We start from the raw sequence: 19,268 nt of genomic DNA, 5'->3' as shown, positions 1-19,268 counted from the left end.
TGATTTGGGTATGTGCCCTCTGATTGGTTGTTCTTCAGCGTGAAACAACGCGGAACACTTTGGTGTGAGTGAGTGAGTGGGCGCAGCCAGTTTCAGGGTAAATTCTTCCACCTCGGAGTTAAAAGCCTCTTAACTTGTTTATATATATATATATATATATATATATATATATATATAGAGAGAGAGAGAGAGAGAGAGAGAGAGAGAGAGCGAGAGAGCTGAAGGAAGTACAAGGATGTACTTAGTGATTCCTCAGGAGTCCCAAAACAAACAAACAAACAAACCTATCAAATAACTATAATAAAAAATGATTATTTAACAAACACACACACACACACACACACACACACACACACACACATATATGTATATATGTATATATATATATATATATATATATATATATATATATATATATATATATATATATATGAAATAAATTTAGGAAAAAATTCTGCATAGCTGATGAACTTCTCAGCAACTATGATAAATAAGATTTAATTTAACATTTATTATGTACATTATTGTTGTTATTTACAAATTATATTTGGAGGAAAATCATCCTAGTTAAAAAAAAATAACTATATCAAATAACTAACTAAAATATTATTTAAATTAATTAGTTATTTATGTTATTATTATTATTAGGTTACTTATTCATTAAAGTTTATCAGTCACAAAACAACATTTCTTATAGGAAGTTAATTTCCTAATCAAAACAACAAAAGCTGGAATATTTAAATAACTGTATTTTGTTAATATATTTAAGTATTATGTTTGGGAATATTTATTCTTTACCAGAGCAAAATTTATTATATATATATATATATATATATATATATATATATATATATATATATATATATATATATATATATATATAAGTTTTATTTAAACCTTAAAAATACTTGGTACAAAATCATAAATGTTGGAATTTTTCCTTTTAAAGCATCCAATCGAATGAATCAATGTAGAAAAAAAAAACAATCAAGAATCAAGCCAAGTTACCATCTGCTGTTGCCTACTTAATCAATTGAAGTACATAATTTAAATTAAATAATACTTTCATACTTTAAATAAAAAATGCTTGAGTACGTTTAAAAGCAGCCACTTTTGAGTTTTTAACTTTCACTTGAGTAGATTCGTTTTTGGCCGGATACTTCCCCTTTTAAACTTTAAACACATTATCTACACTTCCATTTTATCTTCAACTTTCATTACTTGTGCAACACTTGGAAGGGGACTTTTTAAAAAACTTTTTAAAGCTAAAATATAAAAAAAAAAAAAAAAAAAAAAACGTTCTTAGAAGTAAGCTGAGCAAAATGAGGAACGAAATGAACAGACGAGAAACAGAAGAAAACAATGTGCAAACGATGACAACGTTTAATATCTGTGACCTCGTGTAACAAATGATTTATACAAAATATTGATGGATTAGGCACGGAGATGAGAAAATACAGGATATAATGTGTTAAAATAGAAAGCATCCTTTGTGTGTGTGTTTTCTCATTAGACTATATAAATGGGTTTTGCCTGCTGTCTAGTGTATCAGAATAAAGAGTGTGATAAGGTCCTACATCAGTTTCATGTCGCACTTCCTATTTTTCTAAAACCAAATCTGCCCGTCGATAGACCGGATGTAGAAAGGCAGGAAGTGGAAGATGAAAAATCCACAAATTTGAGTGCTTCCAGTGCGATCTGGTGTTCTAAAGTCACTAATCCAGCTTGCAGTTAAGAGAATATAAACTCACAGCTCATCAATCCAAATCACAGATTAAAACAGCCCCCGAGTTCAGATCCGGGTGAACTGCGCAGTCATTAAAAATTTTTCAGGCACTCAAACAGTTTGGGATGTTTCCTAAAGGCTAAAGCGAGACACATGTCCGTCTTCAGTGGCACGGAGACGGGCGATCCGGCTACGCGCCGGTCCGTCACAGAGATTTAACTGGCTCAGAGATTGATCGCACGCAGCAGAAACGGAAATCAGGACGACGAGCTCGAGGCGGCGGCGCGCGGTTAATCCCCTCGGCTTTTCGTGTACGTTATTAAAAATGCCACGGACTCATAAAGCAGCAGCAGCAGGAGTCAGTAAAAAAAAAAAAAAAAAAAAAAAAAAGGAGGCTTGAGAAACGGCGCTCGACCGGACGACTTCCTCACGTGTCCGTACTGTTGTTGCGCGACGTGTCAATGACGTGCCGAGGAGCAAAACGCGCTCGGTCGCCGCGTTTAAGGTCTCAGATTCACCGTCTTTTCCTTCCTCCTGTTTGTCCGTGGAGTTGTCAAGGGGGAAACTTCTGCTGTCATCAGTCACGACTACCTAGTAGTCATCCAAGTTGTACAACTCCTCGTCTTCTACTTGATAGTCCATGCCCTGGAAATCCACCCTGTATCGCAAAATTCCTACACAAGGAACAAGAGACAAAAAAAAAAAAAAAAGACAAAATCACATCAACATCCGTGTGTAATTGAAGTGTGCCTTTTTAAATTCAAATCTCACGAGACAAAAATCCCCAATCACCCTTAACCCCGAACAGCAGCAATCACGTCACATGACTTTTCATTTAATAAATAGACGATTATTTTTTAAAAATTCTTTACTAGTTACGGATGATACAGATACTGGGGAGCTCTATCTTCGCTTTCACTTGTAACGGAAATTGTTATTTAAAATAAAATTGTATCCCTGCATATAATTTCTTTAATATTTTTAAAAAATTACTTTATATTCCCCCTTTTTTAAATACGGACAATGTTATATAACTTAAAATTAAAAGTACTACAATTGTTATGTCTTAAGCAGGCCATGTAAACAGGTTATATTAACGGGGTGTATTTATTATTTAACAAAGTCTAACGTATAATAAATAGTTTTTTTTTAAGGTTGTTATTAACTTTAATTTAAAAAAAAGAAGACAAAAAGAGACAGCTGCTCTAGTATAAGTGAGAACAGGAAGTAGTGACTTGTCCGACACTGCGGACTATTCCTTCTTCATTTTCATCCGTTAAATTTCACACTGAGGAAGTTTCTCTGGGGATTAGCTCTCACCACCTATCCCGCCGAAGCCCTTGACGAACTGCGAGCCCTCTTGACTTTTGTCAGTCACGATCTCCAGCGTAGCCCCGAATTTCTTGTAGTTGTTGGCAAACCACTCGAGCAGCGGCATGCTCTCTAAGAGCTCGTGCTCCTGCCCTGTCTGAGATGTGAAAACACACTCGGTCAGCGCTACACACACACACACACACACACGAGCATTAACAGTACCAGCATTGAAACAGAGAGAAATAAGGACACCGGGCCGATCACGTAGGCTTCTGTGCTAAAATCCTGAGCCTTTAGGTTTATACACAAAATGATTTGGAGATTATAGCTCATTCTAGCTCAGATCTTAATAAAGGCTGCGAATTCTTTACTGGAGACGCAAATCCACAGGCCATTACATAGAGAAAGAAGTGGGGGGGGCATTTATGGCAGTAGTGAGTGAATATATTTATATAAATTGGTTAAATAAATAAATAAATTTATTTTACAGTAATCAGCTAATGTTTGTCTAATGTATATTAAGGTAAAAGGATAAGAAGAAAGACACCTCTTTGTCTGTGAAGTGAGACTTATCCTTCTCCTGCACTGGTGTCAAATACAGAGTCTTCTCATCTAATGAGGAAAAATAATAATACACGGGATTAACACGTATTTTATATACAGGATTAAGTAATAATTATTGTTTAGGTATTGTGTTTGTCGCATTACATGCATTGTTATGCGTAAAGCGTCCAATCAAGTGATACATTTCAAACGAGTCTGCACGTGTGTGTGTGCATGTGTGTACCGTTTTCGGGCCCGCCTCCCTCTGCTCCGTGACAGCGCAGTACGTAGCGCATGGTGTCCAGGTTCTCGTAGACGATCAGAATCTCCATGGCTCCCATCTCCAGAGCTTTAAGTGTGTCATCGACTCCGAAACAGTACTTCCCCGTGTCCTGACTGATCTCGTCAAAGTAGTGTCCTGAAAAAAATGGGCACGTGTCAGTACGCGCATTTCGAGGTCCGACTTCAGTCTAGAATAATGTCCGGCTTGAGAGCTCGAGAACTGTTAGAACCGATTGGATCATGGTTCCCGAGGAAACGTCGACATCGGACGATTTAACGCCGACACAAGCGTTACGGTATATATACACAACGAGCTAATGCACAAAAAAACGCCAAAGAAGCGGTGTAGCAGTGTGTCAGGATGAATGATGATGTCATAAGTGTGTTTCTGTCCTTTTCTTGTCTTTTTTCTTTGGACAGAATACCATGAAGTGCACACGCCGTCAGATTTCTTACCGATCAGCTTCTTCTCCTGAATGAACTTAACGTTAGAGAGAACCTCGGCCGACAGTTCGATCGCCTGGTTGAACCCGTTCTCTCCGCCGTAAGAAATGTCCACCAGTTTCAGCACTTTGGCTTGTAACCTCTGAACAGAGATGAATAAAAAAAATATTTTACAATGTAAAACTCCATACATGGCCGATTTCAAGATGGCGGCAAGAACGTGAACGGTCTGAAGGAACGCACCGGGTCGAACATGTCCGACTGGCTGAGTTCGGTTTTAAAGTCGGCCGACCCGGCGAGGACCATCCCGGCCACGTTGACCTTGTCGTTGGAGACGAACAGCTGCACGGCCGTCTCCGCCACCTTTCTCACATAGTTGTGCCTTTTCTCCATCCTCAGCCGGGCGAATCGCAGGGCAGACTGACCTCCTCTTCCTGGGGGAGGGAGAGGGATAGGAACGTGAGCAGACGAGACTTAAAGCCTAGACCTTAAACAGACACGGAGCTCCACACCCTGTTAGACCCGATCTTACCGTGCTTCTTCGGCAGGTCTACCGTGAATTTGTGCAGAACTTCCCTGGTATTGCCTTGCAGAGTTCCAAAGAGAGCGCCACTGCCGTCGATCACAATAAAACCGAACTTACTGTCATCCGAGAGCAGTGCGGTAAGAGCCTGAGGTGAGGTGCGACAGTCACACAGCCATTAAAGCTTTCTTTGTCTCTCTTTATCAATCTATCTAGATATTTTTGCTTGTCTGCTTCGCTCAGTCTCTCCCTTTGTCTCTGTCTAAATATAAATCCCTCTTATTGCAATTGTCTATCTTTCTCTCTCTCTGTGTCTCTCTCTCACCTCCGTGTGAAACTTGTTGTCGCATAAATACAGGGACGTGTTTATCGGCTTGAACGGCTCAAAGTCGATGTTGACTTTCTTCTCTTTGCCCTCCTCAGTCATGATGGTTCCGCAGTACACCACCAGGCCATTGGGGGGCACTGTAACCGGAACACGGGCAAAAAAAAAAAAGAAAAAAGAAGAGAAAGACCGAAATAAACACAGTGCAGGTGTAAAAAGCCACGTAACATGTTTGGGTACATCTGTATTAGGGTAAGAAAAGGAAGGAAGAAAGAAAGAAAAGAAAAAACACCACCATTTCTCACTCTTGCTTAAATTGTTCCACATCTCATTCGCATGGAGCTAGACCTCACACAGCCTTGCCACAATGCTTGACCTGCCCACATTGCTTTGCTAATGCCATTGGAAATCATCAGATCTAAGTGAAAATGAATGTTGTATACACACATCTACACACACACACCCTTGTTGTAGAGTTTGAGTCTCTGCTGTACTGATGTGATGGCTCCCAGCACAGACAGTCGGTTAACTCTGCTCTTAATGTTGGACGCCGTGCCGAACTCGTCTGCCAGCATCTTAGCCACCCGGGAGATCTGGTCTTTTGGGGGGATGATGAGGGAAATCATACTGGTGCCATTCCTACAAAACCACACACACACACACACACACACACACACACTTAAGATGGTATAAGAGAGGGGAAACAACAACACTTCATCACATGTTGCTATTGGAAAAGAATCCACTCGAGAAGCGTAACAATAGCTCCGCTTCATCACACCACACCGTTGTTGATTATTTCCCTAAAGCAGCACGTCACGGAGAGTTTATTTCGCTTGTGTTTAAAGGTTGAGAAGCTACGAGGTGTTTACTGTTGTGTACGCTCAGACATGAGCAATAGTGAATCATTTCGCCGGCGCTGCTGTCCTGCCGGGTGGCTTGCTTGTTTTATTGAACACACCTTCTACAATAGCTAGCTTTACTCCAAACGCTGCTTTAGGAAAACTAAAGTGAGAGTGTTGTGGATCTTTGCCATACTGCCACTCTCCGTTCAACAGCTGTTAGCACGCTAGCTGTCAGCATGTGGCCGTCTAAGCTGTCATTTATTCACAACATCTCGATCTGTAATGTCAGTAATAAAGCCGTCACTCTGCTTACCCTCTGGCTGCTTCAAGACTTTTAATCAACTTCTTAATCTTCCAGATTTCCACGTTCCTGTCCGCAGCGTTCGGGTCATCCGCCATCTTTCCCTCCTGTGTTCTTTCAAGATCTAGCGTAGAAAAAGAAAGCGTTATTCCTGTTTATTTTAATCCCACCGCATCTCAGACACCACCCGCGCCATGTTGTTGTCCTCAGATTGGCCAGTGTTCTACAGTCACGTGTTACGTGACGACTGCCTATCCACCAATCACGACGTTGTGGGGTGTGGGGGGGCGTGTCTTTTCCTGAGCAGCAGTGTGGAAAAACAGTCAAAACGCAGTTTTAATAAAGTTAGAAGTCAGACAATAATATATGGAGCGGTCAAAGAATAAAGTCAAACAATACTAAACGTGTAATAACGACTTAATAACACGCGGGAAAACGTTATAACAACATATCTAAGCAAGGCTGTTAAGCCTATCAGTACAGTGTAGCTTAGCGTAACGGCTAGCGCAGCTTGCAAAATGTTCTTCTTTCATTTCCTAAGAGTAATAGTAGCATTAGGACGCGCCTCACATATATTTATTACAAATAATTTTAATACGTAATACGTCTAGTTAGAGGAAAACCCTGTGTAATACTTACAGGCCGAGTGTCTTTGATGTTCGAGCTGTTAGCAACCGGTTTGTTCTCGCTGCGCGTGGAGGTTCACTAGACGCTCACGTGCAGCGGGGAGGTAGTGGGTGGAAATGGGAGGGGCTTATGACTATATTTTCTATATATGTATATATGACTTCCTATTAACGTCACTGTTACGCACGTATCCTGATCGTTCATTGGTTTATTCGGTTGTCTATCAACACAGATTACAGTTCGAATGAAGCGGCGTGTCACTGCTTGTCATTTCTTAACTATTGCGCATCGCGAGATTAGCAAAATATCTCAGATATCGCTGAACTACCTGGTTTGAGTTCAGTGTGTGGAAAGTTCCTGACTAAAAAGCTGTGATGACGGCAATAAACAATTATAAACATATAATGATACCAATGTGTATAATATTTGAATACATGGATTATATCAAATTAATAATCTGTGCTGCAATCAAAAGGGGTGTGTGTGTGTGTGTGTGTGTGTGTGTATATATATATATATATATATATATATATATATATATATATATATATATATATATATATATATATATATATATACACACACACACACACACACACACACACACACACACACTTATAAAAAGCTTGGAGTGAAATGACACCTGGATATATGAATAATAATAAAAATGAATTATTAATGTCTGATATATGCTGGTAAAATGAATTGCATTTCTTTATTAAAAATTATATTAAGATGTACACTACTTATACAGGTAGTTTGGTTAATAATAATAATGATGATAATAATAATAATAATTTAGTTTAATGTTATAACACATCGGTTCAATGAATGCAAGAATATTGTCATCTTCCAGTATACTGTTGAATATTTGAATACTATAAAGACCTGTTTTATTTTAACTATTCAATAAAAGATAATCAGCAATAACACAAATTATGCAGATCCCTCTGTGGGACATAACCTCACTGATATAGGAGAATAATAGCTCGTTATCAATTAGGCCCTTTCCATTTAGTACCTTTAGTCCATTCCATAGGCACCACTGCAGATTCAACATTTTATATATCAATAGAAACTGCATACTATCAGACTTAAGAGCACACACTAACACGAGTGCTAACATTTATAATCTTCCAAATTCTCCCTCATTTATTTACTTCCATAAATTCCAAGGTTTTTATAAATATATCCACAAATATATATACATTTTCTTGGTTGAATGTTCCACAAGATTTCTTGGTTGGAAATTCTTCAGGGTTCCTTTGGTTGAAGGTTCTTCAGGGCATTTTGTTTGAAGGTTCTTCAGGGCTCAGTAGTTGAAGATACTTCAGGATTTCTTGGTCGAATTACTGAGTCTATCACCCAGCTGCTGGATGAGATCGGCAAGTTCTGCCGTGGCCTGAGATTTTTCCTCCAGAAGCTCATAGCGTAGACTGGAGATGTCCTGCTTTATCTCCTTCAGCTCACCTGGTGGGTCCCACATACAGCAAGCAAAACCAAGCACTTAGAAAACTGCATAACATCTTAAAACCATGCTGATATATTTGTCAACTGTGTTTGGGATGTTGGACTTACCCTCATTGACCTCATCGTTTTCACTGTCAGTTTGGGCCTTCAGGACATATCGTTTAATGAGGCGCTTCATGATCTTCTGTTGATTTGATGAATTAAGAACAAGAGCTGATTTAATGCCAATGAGGAGAGTACATAAATGTATTGGTTTCTGTTGTATGAAATAAGTTAATACCTGGTATTTGGTTGGATGTTTGATAGAAGTTGTCATTGCGTATTCATCTTGAGCATGGCACGGTCGATACCTGTGGAGCTGACACAGAGAACAAGCATCTCAAAAATGTGATTTAAAAAAAAAAGGTTCAGTCTTCTTGGAAGCTAATTTCGAGTTGGTGTATCGGGTGAAGAGTGTAAACACACTACAAAAGTCACATTTTTCAATTTAAAACTATCTCAGGGCTTGGGGGAGGAGCCAAACGGATTCCAACCTTAGATATAGAATTTGGAGTTTCCATGTCTTGCTGGCTTCCACGACGACCTTTGGCCTTGCATAGCCTGACGAGGCAAGATCTTGTGCGTAGGCCCATGTAATAGAAGGACTTAGGACTGGGCACCAGATTGAAAGGAGGAGGAAGAGTCCTGCCTTCATCGAAGTAGGAAAGCCAGAGCTTAGCACGGGCAAACTTCCACTCGACGTCTGCGTCCTCCTGTTCACAGAAAAATTGCGAGATTACAATACAGTACTGCAGATCTTTCAGAGATAATAGTAGGCTTAGAGGTCACCTCGATCTCCTGGTAGGAGTGGTTCATCATGGCGATCAGCATGTTGAGCAGCACAATCACCATTGTGACATTGTAGACGCCGAACAGGACGTAGCCGATGTTCTCAATGAACTTATGATCGTACTTCAACACCACAGAGATCACCTCACTCAAACCGAAGATGGACCAGAACAGTGTCTTGAAACTTTCTTCTACCCTGTGTGACACACACACACACACACACACACACACACACACACACACACACACACACACAGGGCTGTATTCAGAGTTGAATTAAGTGCAGAACACATCTGATTTGTATAATCTGACTGATGAGCCCAGAATTTCACTTAAGCATGTGCTTAGCTCATCTCTGAAACTTTCCAGGTTTAAATATTGACATAAAGCTGAATATGGCCCATAGCTATCAATCATTTTGCATAACAAATATGGTTTTGCCCAAAGTTTTCAAGACTTACGTAGTGAACGCTGGGTTATACTTTGCGCCCAGGTAGTAGGAGTACAAATTGAACATGCCGATCATGAAGGCAAGGAAGACCATGATAAAGATGACCATGAACTTAAAAATGTCCTTCACGGTGCGGCCCAGGGAGATCTGTAAAGGTCCGAAGCTCTCGTTGGCCGGCAGGATGTAGGCAATGCGTGAGAAACTTAAGACCACAGCAATGGAGTAGAGACCTTCAGAGATGAGCTGGGGGTCAGAGGGAAGCCAGCGGTTCCTCGCTGAAAAGATGCATAAAATCTTTATGCCAAATCAGCTGGGGAGCATCAATTTTACATCTGTAACAGCACAGTGTAGGGTTAGTTTACCGTAAGTGAAGTAGGCCACATCTACAGGAAGCGAGGCGTTGCTCAGGACCGGGTTCGTCACATACAGGTCGACATACAGCTGTGCTCGGGAGGCTTGCAGGAATGCCATGAGCCTCGCCGTGAACGACGCCACAAAGATGGACAGCATGCCGAAGTCTAAAATGTTCCAAAGTTGCGTGATATATTCACGCAACCCGTCCTCCCAAATCTCTTTACACTCTGACCAGATCATTCCTAAACAACCAGAGCCAGACATGATTAGGTTCCAAACATGTAAATGCATTCTCTACCAGATCTCTATATCTTCATGAGATACTAACCAAGCACCCATTTCATAATGAGCATCTCCGTCCAGGAGAACCGGGTGGTTTTGACCCTGAAGATCTGCCGCGGATGATCAGTGATCGTTTCGTTGGGCAGATTTTTGACTCCATCAAAGCGATCGGAAGCATTGAGCACCAGCAAGCACAAGAAAATGGTGAAGGACACTGCATGGGCGACGAATTTCATGAATGGACTGCGTAGCATCTGACCCAGCTTTCCAGAAAAGTTAAAAAAAAAAAAAAAAGAGCATGGGACATGCTGTTATAGGAAAATAACCAAGAATGTTCCTGTTAGCACCTTGAAGTTGATCATCTTCCTCTAACACTGCACCGTGAAATCTTTTTATCCTCTTATACCGCAGCAATTTGCCAACTATTACAATTTTATATTTATTATCGAATGACACATAATACTTTTTATCTGTTTATAATTGCACTTAATGTTGTGGATCAGCCACACACATATCTATGTTATATAAAATTAGCCAGAATCCAACAGAGCTGTGGTAAAAAATGATTTTTTATTATGTGCTTGGATCATACCTTGCTGTACGGCATAATCCAGTATGCGATGGCCAAGAACGGCAGAGCCACCATCACCCCGAGAACCGTTAAACACTTCACTCCAATAGACTGTTGCCTCAAACCAGACAGATTTTCATACCACAGTGTCAGGAGCTGCTGCTGACAGTTCGGATGAGCCACAAACTGTGCAGAAATAAGATTAACTGCATATGGAATTTAATAGAAAGTAAATTTGTTTGGCCGTACTATACCTTTTTGACTTCAAACTTGATGGCCAGCTTTATCCGGCTCAGGCAGGGTCTGCTGTGGTCACTGGCCAGGTTATGGTCCACGCTTCCGTTCAGAATGGCCGCGACCTCCTCTGTGTTTCGACACAGATCCAGCACCCCGACCACAAAGTCTTTACACTGCATGGACAGTTTTCTGTAGTCGTTCTACAGCGAAACACAAGCAGAGAATGTTCTCATGATTTTATACAATTCTTATCGTCCAATCACTGTATCCTGTACCTATCCTGATGTCTGTAGAATCAATCGTCTATGATTTGTTTTTGTTTTTTGTTCTTGATTTTCTAAAACAGCAGCTTTTGACGGTAGTGTGATTGTACTGATACAATCGTTATCGTTTTCTAGAGAAACAGCTCATTCATAATGACGTTTGTTTAACATTTATGGAAGGAGTCTCCAGTGTCCGCGCTCTGTAACAGTCAGAGGTACAGCTGTTTTTAATTGTAAGTTTTTCCGACATCTTCAATCAGTATAAACAAATGAACACTGTTGGGTTTCTGTGTGTAGAGTATCGTGTCTCTGTGATTAGCTGCTGGTGAGAGGGGTGATGGGAAAGGGGAGGGGTGTGAGCCCGCTGCTGGGCAAACAGAGTGCACAACTAAAGCTTTTTTGATAGTTAAACACCATTTATAAGTTTCACAATAAAATCATAACATTTATAAAAACCTATTTAAGAAACTGCCAATTCTAAATGAAAAACTGCACATTCTTAAAGCCGCTACTTTCCTATAAGCCATTAACCGCTACTGTGGAGAGTGACATCACAAATAAAGTTGAACACATGCACCCCTAAACAGAGGGAAATTCAATTTTTTGGCCTCTGGTAAAAAAAAAAAAAAAAAAAAAAAAAAAAAAAGTTAAAGCTGTTATAAATATAAAAGTGATAACTTATTTTGTAGATGTTCCACAACTGTAACTATAAATTGACAAGTATGACATATTGCTCTATAATAAATAATAAATTGTAATCTATGGCAAATTGCTGTGTACGTCGAGAAATAAAATCTTTCATTATTTTTCTCTAACACTACGACACAGCGAGTTTTACTCCTTTTTTAAACGATGAATTACTATAGAACGGCAACCTGACATCAAAAGTAACAAAAGCAAAAATTCCACGCCTTTTGAAATGAGACCAAATGAATGGTAATGCAGATATATGTCGGTTGTTAGGAAGGGTTTAAATAGGTTTTATGTACAATAGATGTTTAGGTGTGAAGGCCATCCTTTCATACCATCCTTGCTACCTGGTCTTGTATCCAGTCCTACTTTAATTCTCCTTCTCGCTCTACGTATCTCTGTATCTGGCATTAGCTTGTACCATTATACCTGTCGAATCTTTGTGTTTTGGATCCTCTCGTCTATATTTATGATTATTTTGTCCGATCTCTGTATCCGCTTTTCTCATTCTTTTAGTCTGATCCTATTATATGCTATTACACAAAAAGGGTTTTTTTTAAAAATAAATAAAAAAAAAATGTTATACAATGTTATTGATCCATGTGAAAGAATGAGTTTGGAGCCCAGTGATTAGGGAATAGCAACAGCGTGATTACATGCTGCTGTCAGTAGAAAACACTTCAATTAACAGCTCACTCAATCAATAAGAGAAGCCGACAATCAGACCATGAGAATCAGCGCAGAGCGTTTCTTACAACCGATGATCTCTACTCGTTCAATCGTCAACCGACATGTTCGAAAACTGAAAAAAGAAAGAGCCTGCAATCAACAAATCATTTGTTTTAATAAACAAGCAATTATCACGGCATCGACTCGGGATTACGATGGTTACATGACCAGACTTAATCTTCAGGAGAAATTGAAGTGAAGCTGGACTGACAACAAACCTTTAACCTTTATACCAAAAAGGTATCTGTGTGAAAAACAGATTAAAATGCTGGGGTTCCTTTGAAATTCCATTAAGCCCTCTCTAGGAGGCCGGAATTACTGCTGCATTATTTAATAACGTGATTAAACCAGCACATATGCCAAAGTGTCAGGCTTAAAGTGTCACAGAGCTGTATGAGCACTAAAGAGTTCTTCCACAATGTCAGGAAAAAAAGTGGCACCGTTGATCACTGGGGTGGAAGGGTATGTTTCTGTAACTTTTGTACCTGTACCTTTAACCTGGTAGAAGTAAGTAAGGAATAAAACAAGGAATTTTGTAAGCAGGTTGGTGTAAGCAGAATAAGTGGAAGTTACTGTTCCTACTCCTAAACTGATTATTTTCCATGCCATAATTTTAATCTGTTTGTAGCTACAATTAATGTTCACAAAACAAGTTTGTTCCTGTTCTGACTTGCGTCATAGCAGCTACAAGCTTCCCTCACCGGCCTCTCTTTTTCCACTCTCTCTTGACGTTAATAAGACGAAAAAAATCACAGCTTGTTAATTACAAAGTGTCTTGAAGATGTCAGAAAATTTAACAACTGACTGTTTCAAAGCACGATCACTGGGGACTCTTCCCATCCATCTATTTTCTGTAACTCATCCTACAGGGTCACGGGGAACTCTGGGGGACACCCAGGACAGAGGCCAGCTCATCGCAGGGCACGATCACACTATGGACATTTTGGAAATGAAATCAGCCTAGATGTCTTTTGGACTGGGGGAGGAAACCGGAGTATGTGGAGGAAACCCCAGAAGGACGGGGAGAACATGTAACCTTCATGCACACAGGGCAGAGGTAGGATTCGAACCCCCAACCCTGGAGGTGCGAGGAAAACGTTCCAACCACCAAGCCACCCTGTCCCCTGAAACTCCTTCCATAAACGTTAAATAAACTTCTCCTTACAGTAAACTTCACCATATTAACAATTACACACATTTACGTATTACATACAAACAAAAATGACTATAATCTGATGATCTGCTGTCATAGAAAATTAACAAAACCTTCTCAACCAGGAGATTCTGAAGATTTTGACCAATCAGAATTCAGAACTTCTTGTATAAACTCATTTAAGGTACACCTACCGTGAAGAACAGTCCTCTCACCTTAAACTCGGTTTCGACGTTGGCGAGTTGCGCAAGCTCGTTGCTGAGCTCCAAGGCTGTCAGCACCGGATCTTCACTGGACAGGCAGAGGTAGGCGGCACTCGCCAGGCCTTTGTAGGCGTTCATACGTGAGCGCGAGTGGCTGAAGGAGTCTTGCTTCTGTTTCTCGGCGCACTCGGCGCACTTGCAGAAGTGATCGTGAGGCTTTTCGATGCGTGCACCTTTGACCAGCAGCGTGTGTATGATCTCATATTCCTGACACTGTGCAGCCAGGATCACGGGTGTCACGTCACGTGAGAACCGTGTTCCGTCCTCGTCGTACGCGTAGAAGTCGTCGTCTTCGTTTTTCTGTTCCCGTTCCAAGATAGTCGGGGCAAAGCGGAGGCCGCCTTCGAAAGCCGGATGTGCTAAAATGGCCTCCACGATGCGCACGTAGCCTTTACTGATGGCCAGGAGTAGGGCATCACCCACCCGTGCTAGACCTTCCTTCTTCAGGAGCAGCTCGGTCACTTCCAGGTGCTCGTTGGCCACGGCGAGCTGCAGAGCATTCTGGCCCATGTAGTCCACGCAGTTCACGTTGAGCGTCTCAGAGTCTTCAAGCATCTTCCGTACAACTGGGATGTTTCCGTACTCCGCGGCGTCCAGGAAGCGCTCCTCCTCGGCCGTGAGACTTGTGTCGCGCTCGCTGAACATGTATGCCGGCCCCCTGCGACCTTTCTCCCTCAGCGTCGTGTGTCTGCGCTGCATGGCTTCATACCTACATATCCAGAACGAGAGGAGAACTCCTGATGCCGGACATGCAACATTAAGGGCTTTTCACACAGGAGGAAACACTGAGATGACCACACATGACCTCCTGCCCCCTTGTTCTCACCATTAGAGGTTGCCACGGAAGGATCACGACCCATGAAATCCCAGTTTCGCAATCATCATGGCAGAGTTTTCCAAGCTGTATAATGTCATTTAATCTAAATATCGAGACTTCCACTTAACATCAGATTAAACCTGTATGACTTGTTGTCTGAAAAGCCCTTTAGGATATGCTCTATAATAATATAATATAATATAATATAATATAATATAATATAATATAATATAATATAATATATGTGTCTCTACAGACAATTACAATATATAGACAAGTGTATTAATTAAATAATTAAATACAGTTATCTTGAATAAAAATACATGAATCCACTGGCAGATTATAGAGGGCAGACTTGGGAGGGGTGGAAGGGGGTGCCCCCATGGTCAAAAGAACACCATGACAGTGCCCCCTATAGTGCCTTAACGGTACATAAAACATGCTAAAGTGCCCTCTAGAGCCGATAACATTTGATGAAGTATCTTAATGGCTAGCTTTCATATGAATAAACGTGTGATGAACACGTGATGCTCTAGGGTGCAGCTTTGTGCGTGAAAACGTGAGAAAGTGCCCTCTTGGCCGCCCATTCCAGTGGAGAATAAGTAATGCACTGCCCCATACATCAGAGGTGTCTAATATTATCTGTAAAGGGCCGGTTTTTATTCCAAGCAAGCAGAAGCCTGAATCTGATTGGAAAGCCTATTGAAAGTCAAGATTAAACAGGTGGAATCACCTTGGTGCCCTCTAGGTTGCCCTGCCCCTCAGACAGACTGTCCGTTCCTTGTAGTTTAATTAACTCTGAATAAGTAAACATATGAATAACAATAATATGACTACTACTACTACTGCTAACAACACCAACAACAATAATAACAACAACTCACGCGTGATGTGCGTCCGGAAAGTGCGCGTGTGGGTGAACCGGATGGCCCGGCAGGTGATCACCGCAGGCGCTGTACTCGAAATCCACCTGTGCGTTTAACGGAAGCGCGTGGAGGAGAAGCAGCTCCGGTCTGCCGCCCGCCCTTTGTAGCTCCGAGCTTCCACGCGACATCGTTTCTGCTTCTAAAGAGCGCGCGCGGGAGGAGGAGGGGAAGTAGAAGGAGGAGGAGGGTGGATTTAGTGCGGGAGACCCATCAGGAAAGCACGCAGGTCGATCAGGTGCTTGTCAGTGTGAACTGGCTGCCTCTCGGGGACATTTCTGTTATATAAGCTACAAACCAGACTCAATTTAAACTCAATTATATCTTAATCACATCTAAACACCGCCTTTCTTCTCAAACTTTAGGACGGAACCACACAATCTGGCAACCCACATGGGACGTTTTCTTCAGTGGGACTTCTTCAAGTTTTAAAACCCCGCGTATACAAAGCTATTCATTATTATTTTATTCCTTTCAAGATTTCCACAGCCTGTCTATGATTTTTATATAATGTAATATCATACACGGCCACTTTAATAGGAACACCTTCTCCCCTGCTTTAGCATAAGATTTCCTAAGATGAGATCATGTGTCAGCCGTGCAATGTCTAACATCATGCAAGAGCTTCAGTTAATGTACAGATCAAACATAGGAATGGGATGGGGGTGGGGGGATGTGTGATCTCAGTGACTTTGACAAAAAAAAAAAAAAAAGAAACCCTGACATCTCCTGGGAAAAAACAAGAGAGAAAAAAACATTGCCTGGTCCTTCTACAATCTTTATCTGTCCAGTTTCGGTGTTTAGTTCATCCTCCTCAAGGTTTGACTTGTTGCATGTTCTGAGATGCTTTTCTGCTCACCATGCTTGTACTGTAAAGAATACATATTTGAGGCATCATAGCCTTCCAGTCAGGTCAGGTCACACACTTCACCTCGACTAGCTTCTCTCATCCACCTGAGACTATTAATCCCATCACAATTTGCTTCAGATCCTTTAAATCTCCATGCAGCTGTTCACAAAATCACTGATTCACCACCTCTTTAAACATCCAGTCGAACATCCATTACAGCAAGGGCAGTACCTGTGATTACTAGATTATATGTTTGTTGATTTATTTAATCGAACTCCCATGCCCAGTAGGCAGAACGATCCAACGAGCCCAAAGAGAAATTCTTCTCAGACGTCTTTGATGAAAACGTTGTTAATCGTGTCGCATGTTCTTACAAGGTACACAGATCAGACGAGCAGCGCTAATTGCGTTACTCTGTCAGCCTCCATCAGCTCCTCGGCCTTTAAAGATGTTTCAGGTGCTGCATGATGAAAGAAACACGACTGTCACATCAGTAGCAGGAACTCACCTGCCAGTGTACTTTCACACACTTCAAACACAAATCCATGCCTGTTTCTTACAGATGCACCACATCCTCCGTGTAGAATTCAATTTAAGTATGTGATTTAAACCATGAAATCGAGAACAAAAAACCTTACTGAGTAAAAAGAAAATCCCTCCTGCTGATAGAGACTATTCATAATTCTTGGTTTGTCTCAATACAGTGACTTGCATAAGTATTCCCCCCCCCCCCCCCCCCCCCCACTTGAACTGTTCCACATTGTATAGTCTTACATTTTGGAGTTTACTTGGAGTAAATGTCATGAATTCACACAAACTAATCCATAATTGAGGAAAATCTTAGTATTGTTAGTAGAAACGATCATCAGGAAAGACCAAGGAGCTGGCAACACAAGCTGAGGAGAACGTTCTGGAAATATATCAGTCAGGGTTTGGTTATTAAAAAAGAAATCCCAAGCCATGAACATCGTAATTCAGAACATAACATGTAGACTAGCTAACTTGAACTTGTGATATCATGTAGAAGAATCAGTTTCCTGTTTAATTCTGTTCAAGGTCGAGTCACCACTTGATAGAAATTTCAATCAGATTAGTTTCAGTTCAGGTTTATTTCAATTCGGATGTGTTTAATTCAGGTGTTTTAATAGGCCACATGTCAATGTAGATGCTGGATCATATTTTATTCGTCGTCTGTACTTTAGACCGAACGTCTTCTGGCCTGGACATAGAGGAGTGAGTGTGTACATGTTATACAAAGCCAGCCTGTCGCTCAGAACAATAATCCACAATAATCCCATCAATGACTCACTTAATGTTGGCTGCACCCCCCCCCCCCCCCCCCCACACACACACAACAAACCTCATCTAGCAATATAGTAAATGCTGAATATTGCTTTTCCTGAGTGTGTTTGTATAGTGATAAAAGTTAATAGAATTCTGTAAGGGGAAATCCTTTTTTTATTATTATTATTGAAAGGCATTTCCGTTATATTATTATTTCCTTAGGAAATTGAAATGTAAATCTTCATAAAAATGGTGTCACACTACAATCTAAAGATGATGAAGACAACAACAGCCCCCTACCTTATGTACTAATTATTATTTCTCACGTTATCTCAACTAATTTGTGATTTAACACTTTTAAACCACTTTTTAAAAAAAACAAACAAAAAAACAACAACAATCTGAGCGTGAAAGAGATGAGGGTAAAGGTGAATGATATCTACATGGGGTTTGTTTAGGCTGTCCTGAGCTAACATTTCATTCTCAAATGTGAGCTGTGGAATCAGATTTCATAGAAATGTAGCTTTTCTGCTGTAAGGTATGGTGACGCAGCACGCAACGTTGCCTCCTCACATCTCCTCACGTCTCCAGGGTACGAGGGTTTGATCCTATTTGGAGTTTCGCATGTTCTCTCTGTGTTCCTCAAGATTCTTCAATGGTTCTTTACAGCAGCATAGGGTCTGCAATTTTTTTCATTCAATAGGATTCTTTATGGTTCTTTGGAGATTAAAGAGGCTTCTTCAGAGCAGTGCGTTGGTTCTTCAAGGTATTATCCTTAACAGGTTAAAGCGAAACCCTGTACATTTCTTTGTGGGATTGGAAAAGGTTCTCCTTGCGTCACAATTAAGAGCCTTACTTTGGTTCCTTAAAGCACCAACTAAGGGTTTTTTATTATTATTATTTTTTTAGAAAACTTATGACAACATGGTTCCTTGTTCCACTGCTGTGAAGAACCATTTGTGGGTTCTTTAAAGCACCAGTACATAGATGGTTCTCTAAAGAACTTGAGAGTAAAAGGTTCTTTTGTGCAACTTAAACGGTTTCTCCTAGAGCATCAGGCTGGAAAACTCTTTTTGTTTCTATTTGGAATCTTTATTTTTAAGAGTCTGGGTTCTTTGGTTTCCTCCCACTATATATATATATATATATATATATATATATATATATATATAT

General features: G+C 40.6%; 2 protein-coding genes across 2 annotated transcripts; both read right to left on the bottom strand.

Annotated features, from left to right (window-relative positions):
• Nucleotides 1-1,360: 1,360 nt before the first annotated feature.
• Nucleotides 1,361-7,047, bottom strand: etf1b (eukaryotic translation termination factor 1b). The gene is made up of 11 exons (XM_017489526.3): nt 6,943-7,047; nt 6,316-6,427; nt 5,621-5,796; nt 5,158-5,297; nt 4,842-4,980; nt 4,553-4,743; nt 4,322-4,451; nt 3,828-4,001; nt 3,588-3,652; nt 3,047-3,194; nt 1,361-2,400 (listed from the first exon to the last, which is right to left on the bottom strand). Exons 2-11 carry the CDS (start codon nt 6,399-6,401, stop codon nt 2,318-2,320), a joined length of 1,332 nt encoding a protein of 443 aa, XP_017345015.1. The 5' UTR covers nt 6,402-6,427; nt 6,943-7,047; the 3' UTR covers nt 1,361-2,317.
• Nucleotides 7,048-7,638: 591 nt separating this feature from the next.
• trpc7a (transient receptor potential cation channel, subfamily C, member 7a) lies at nt 7,639-16,350 on the bottom strand. Its single transcript, XM_017489527.3, has 12 exons — nt 15,923-16,350; nt 14,174-14,930; nt 11,141-11,323; nt 10,908-11,072; nt 10,362-10,578; nt 10,042-10,275; nt 9,690-9,954; nt 9,229-9,424; nt 8,934-9,152; nt 8,681-8,758; nt 8,509-8,584; nt 7,639-8,400 (listed from the first exon to the last, which is right to left on the bottom strand). The coding sequence occupies exons 1-12, from the start codon at nt 16,090-16,092 to the stop codon at nt 8,261-8,263; spliced, it is 2,700 nt and encodes an 899-aa protein (XP_017345016.1). The 5' UTR covers nt 16,093-16,350; the 3' UTR covers nt 7,639-8,260.
• Between the last annotated feature and the right edge of the window lie 2,918 nt (nt 16,351-19,268).

Source organism: Ictalurus punctatus, chromosome 16, assembly GCF_001660625.3.
Source record: "Ictalurus punctatus breed USDA103 chromosome 16, Coco_2.0, whole genome shotgun sequence".
Classification (NCBI taxonomy): domain Eukaryota; kingdom Metazoa; phylum Chordata; class Actinopteri; order Siluriformes; family Ictaluridae; genus Ictalurus; species Ictalurus punctatus.
Note: the sequence above shows the minus strand (reverse complement) of the source record. Positions and strands in the feature narration are given on the sequence as shown.